This window comes from Primulina huaijiensis, chromosome 18 (genome assembly GCF_012295235.1).
Source record: "Primulina huaijiensis isolate GDHJ02 chromosome 18, ASM1229523v2, whole genome shotgun sequence".
Taxonomy (NCBI): domain Eukaryota; kingdom Viridiplantae; phylum Streptophyta; class Magnoliopsida; order Lamiales; family Gesneriaceae; genus Primulina; species Primulina huaijiensis.
In genome coordinates, this window is record NC_133323.1 from 509,120 (window position 1) to 513,730 (window position 4,611).

Sequence of the window (4,611 nt, forward strand, 5' to 3'; positions counted from 1 at the left end):
TTGGATAAAAAATCGCTTTCATACATTCTTTCATTCTAATCGGATATAAGATTTTCAACATCCCAAGCCTACAACGATAAAACTAGGCACATGCAGGTATAGGAATATATATTGTCACAACAACTTATAGTAATTTTTTTCAATGAAGTGCATATTTCGATATGAAATTACAAAAATGATGACTTTATAAAATTTATTGGATATCATAATCCCGAATGCTATTTTATTTTATGACGATATAACTTGTAGTTGTTATCTATTTGGTGCACATTGACATAATATTCTACAAACCATGCTAGTCAGATAAATTATAATAGACAAACTTTATATGACAAGCTCGTCGGAAAAAATATGAATGTGAAAATTATCGAAATATTGAACTTTTCAGATATCAAACAAAATTTTTGATATATCGAAAATTTATATATATAAACGAATGAAATTTATATTATATCGAATTTTCGATATGATATGGACTTGTTATTTTATTGAATTGAAATTTTCGATTTAACTAAGGAGAAAGTGCGCGTACATGTAAATAAACATGCTAAAATATGTTTAAGTGATAAATTTTTGTACGGTGTCACGCGTTGCATTGCAATTAATTTGAAGAATGAAAGTAACATGGACGGCCACCAAACACGGTTTAAAGCATCACAAAATTACATAGAAAGTAAGTCAAAGCAAATAAATGCATCGTGGCGTTCAAGATTATTTTTTACAATGAAAAGGAAGAATTTTTCGAAAAAGAAAAAGAAAAGATCCCCCCTCAAAGGTTTCGTTCGAACAAGCTCTTGTCACCTCGTGGCTTCTCTCTCCACTCTCTCACTCTACTCATCCCACTTGCAGAACTTAATAAAAGCAGTGGATACTGCGAGTTATAATCCAAGAAAATTCAGGAAACTCCGGATATGGAAGTACGATGCTTTAGATCTATCCTTGAGTTCAAGATATCCACCGTGTTGTTGTTCCTCTTGCTTTCTTGTTTCAGCTTTACTCCTGCAGGTAATCTTTGCATTATAACTTTTCTTTTTCTTTTTCCTTTTTTTTTGTGTTGTATCATGTATGTGAATACAGAATGTGACTGTTTGGTTGACGAAGGTCCGGAGGTTCTAGGATGAAAAATGTGGAAATTAATGGGTCTCGATTAATCGTAAAAAAGTAAAGCTGGTGTATTCTATTTACTGCGAATGAGTCTGTAGATATCGAATGCGACTGTTTGGTTGGTTCTCTCTTTACATTTTGTTTCACATGGGCTTTGATTTTGAGTGACAATTGAGTGGGGAGTTCCAGTTGAATTAATTGTATGAAGCTTGAGAAAATTCAAGTTGGTCGAGTGCAAAACTTTGATAATTTTTTCTTCCTTTTGTCCATGGAAAAAGTCATGACGGGTGAAAATCTTCAATGTCTTTGGGTTTTCCATTAGCTTCCGTATGGGTTTGAGTTCATTTACAGCCTTATTATTAATGTCCATCTTCCAACTGCTACTATACTTCTTCAATCTGTCATTTATTGGGAATCTTCTGGAGACGGGTGTTGGTTCTTAACATCATGAAATTGTTCAAAAAATATCCTGGAAACATATTTGTAGATGCTAACTGGGGAAATATGTCATACCAAGATAGAAATTCTCTCATGTAAATATTTATCCGAGGGAAGGACGATGATTCTTCGGGATTGGCCATAGAATTCTAGTTCCTAACAGCAATGTAGGATGCATCACCATAACCGGCAATTTGTATGTTAATGTACAGGAAAATATGAATTAAGATTAACGTGTTAACGTTGTTTAAGGTTTAATAGCTTTTATGATTTCATGTTATATTTTGAACACGTGTCTTGTTTTTTGATGGAATATCAGTGAAATATTCAAGTACTTGGAATTCTAAAGTGTGTTTGTTGTCTTTAATATTTCATTAGAAGCCTATGATGCGCTTGATCCTAATGGAAATATCACAATTAAGTGGGACATTACCACTTGGAACCCTGATGGCTATATTGTAAGTGTTTATACTAAACTAGAAGTCTCTTTTGGCTTCACTTTTCCAATTCTCCGTTCGTTATTATAGAGCTAGTGTCGATGCACCACATCACAATGTCAATTTTTGAATTTAAAAAACGAAACTCATGAAGTGAGCTCATAGGATAACCACAATATCTACATGCAAAAGAATACGATCCAGTTTCAACAAGTACGTCTGCAAATATATAGTGTTTGCCTTTTGTGTCAAATATTTTACCATGCAAATTTCAGTAAAGATTATGTTTTATCAACCAGCTTAAATTCACATATTCTGAAATGGGGCAGGCTGTTGTTACAATGTTCAACTTCCAACAATATCGTCACATTCAAGCACCGGGTTGGACTTTAGGATGGACTTGGGCTAAAAAGGAGGTGATATGGGCTATGATGGGTGGTCAAACTACCGAGCAAGGAGATTGTTCGAGGTTTAAAGGGAGTATTCCACATTGCTGTAAGAAAGATCCGACGGTTGTGGACTTGTTACCCGGAACTCCTTACAATCAACAGATTGCTAATTGTTGTAAAGGAGGGGTGATTACTTCGTGGGTGCAAGATCCCGTGAATTCTGCAGGCTCCTTCCAACTTAGTGTTGGGGCAGCTGGAACCACAAATAAAACTGTTCGGGTGCCTAAGAATTTCACTTTGAAAGCCCCCGGTCCCGGCTATACGTGTGGACCTGCAAAAATTGTGAAACCTACTAAATATATTACTTCTGATGGAAGGAGAGTGACACAGGCGATGAGTAAGTTATATTTATTTGGTTGGTTGGGCTTTTATAATTTTATCATGCAATTAAGAGGGCCATGATCTGGTGATCGGAAAAATACGGCTTTTACAGATTCTCTGTATGTTCCTCTTTTAAAAAATAAGAAGAGCATACTTACTTGAGCACATAACTCTGCTTTTGTCTCTTGTTTCTCCTTACGGTTTCTAGCCACTCGCTTATTAAGTTGAGATTCTTGGATAATTTCACACACTTATCTTATTGCAGTGACATGGAACGTTACATGCACATATTCACAATTTCTGGCCCAAAAAACGCCCACTTGCTGCGTTTCACTGTCATCCTTTTACAACAACACTATTGTTCCTTGTCCAACATGTACTTGTGGATGCCCAAGTAACCTTACACAACCGGGAACCTGTGTCGAGTAAAGTTTCCTATTTATCCCCATTCTATTTCTTTAACCTTGCTACTTTTACCGTTCACTAATATAACTCATTTTTGGGGCGGATTCTTTGCTTTTGTTTCATTGCAGTCCAGATTCACCGCACCTTGCTTCGGTGGTTTCAGATCGTGCAAAGAGCAATAGCCTGTCTCCACTAGTCCAGTGCACAAATCATATGTGCCCCATTCGTATCCACTGGCATGTCAAACTAAATTACAAGGAGTATTGGCGGGTCAAAGTCACCATAACAAACTTCAACTACAGGATGAATTATACGCAGTGGAACTTAGTCGTTCAGCACCCGAACTTTGACAATCTAACACAGATTTTCAGCTTCAACTACAAACCACTAACTCCATACCAGAGCATAAGTAAGTGATCATGTTATATTGTCGTTGTTGCAATGCCACAATGCCTATTCAAGTAATGATGGAGTTGTTCATAAAATTGAGTGGCTCTCGTAACATATATACTCTCTCTTTACTTCACATGACATGAAATATTCGGACTTGTCAGTTCCTGTTGAGGTTAACATACCAAGAATCTGATGTTACATTTTATTTTTCGCAGATGATACTGCAATGTTATGGGGCATTAAATTTTATAATGATTTACTGATGCAAGCTGGCCATGCGGGAAATGTGCAGTCTGAGCTTTTGTTCCAGAAGGACAAGTCCACATTCAGTTTCGAAAAGGGTTGGGCGTTTCCTCGAAGAATCTATTTCAATGGTGATAACTGTGTTATGCCTCCTCCGGATAAATACCCGTATCTACCAAATGCGGGTTTTAGCAAAAACATCTCGTTGTTTATGCTGATTATCGCAGTTACATGTTCACTGATGAAGACAGTCGACTTTTCATTTTTGTGATTATCCTTGTAGCATCTTGATCTGGAGTTAGAGAGTGGAAGGTTCCCTGTAATATAATTGATGTAGAAATATTTGTTCTCACGCAGCTGCGTAACATTGCTAATTAGTACTATCTTTTTTTCTTTCTACGAGCAGTAGTCAATAGCATTGTTAAAAATACAGAGCATGAGCAGTGCTTTGGGCAAAATCTGAAAAAGCAGTCAATCCTTGGTTGACATACGTGAAAAAGTGCAAGTTCTTTTAAATAAAATTAATTGTTTTTTGGATGAATGAACTTTTAAATTTTAAATAATGAATATTTGATATTTTTAAACATACAAACCCTGAAAAAACTAAAATAAAACATGCCACTCATAATTTCTTTAGGATTGAGAGACGACACTTGATCTAACCACAATTGCAAAAACATTTTCCCACGCAGCTTCTTGAGAACTTTGAAAATCTATATATTTATTTTTAAAACTTATATGTTTATGTGTCAACTTATTTAAAAGTTTAAAGCTTGAATTCGTGACACTTCTCTTTTTTTTTTTTTTTTTTTTTTTTATTT

At 35.5% G+C, this 4,611-nt stretch overlaps 1 protein-coding gene across 1 annotated transcript; it reads left to right on the forward strand.

The window, feature by feature from the left end:
• The first annotated feature begins 751 nt into the window (after positions 1–751).
• On the forward strand, positions 752–4,189 carry LOC140963820 (protein COBRA-like). The gene is made up of 6 exons (XM_073423229.1): positions 752–1,005; positions 1,921–2,000; positions 2,309–2,765; positions 3,015–3,174; positions 3,283–3,563; positions 3,763–4,189. The coding sequence occupies exons 1-6, from the start codon at positions 912–914 to the stop codon at positions 4,059–4,061; spliced, it is 1,371 nt and encodes a 456-aa protein (XP_073279330.1). The 5' UTR covers positions 752–911; the 3' UTR covers positions 4,062–4,189.
• The last annotated feature ends 422 nt before the right edge of the window (positions 4,190–4,611 follow it).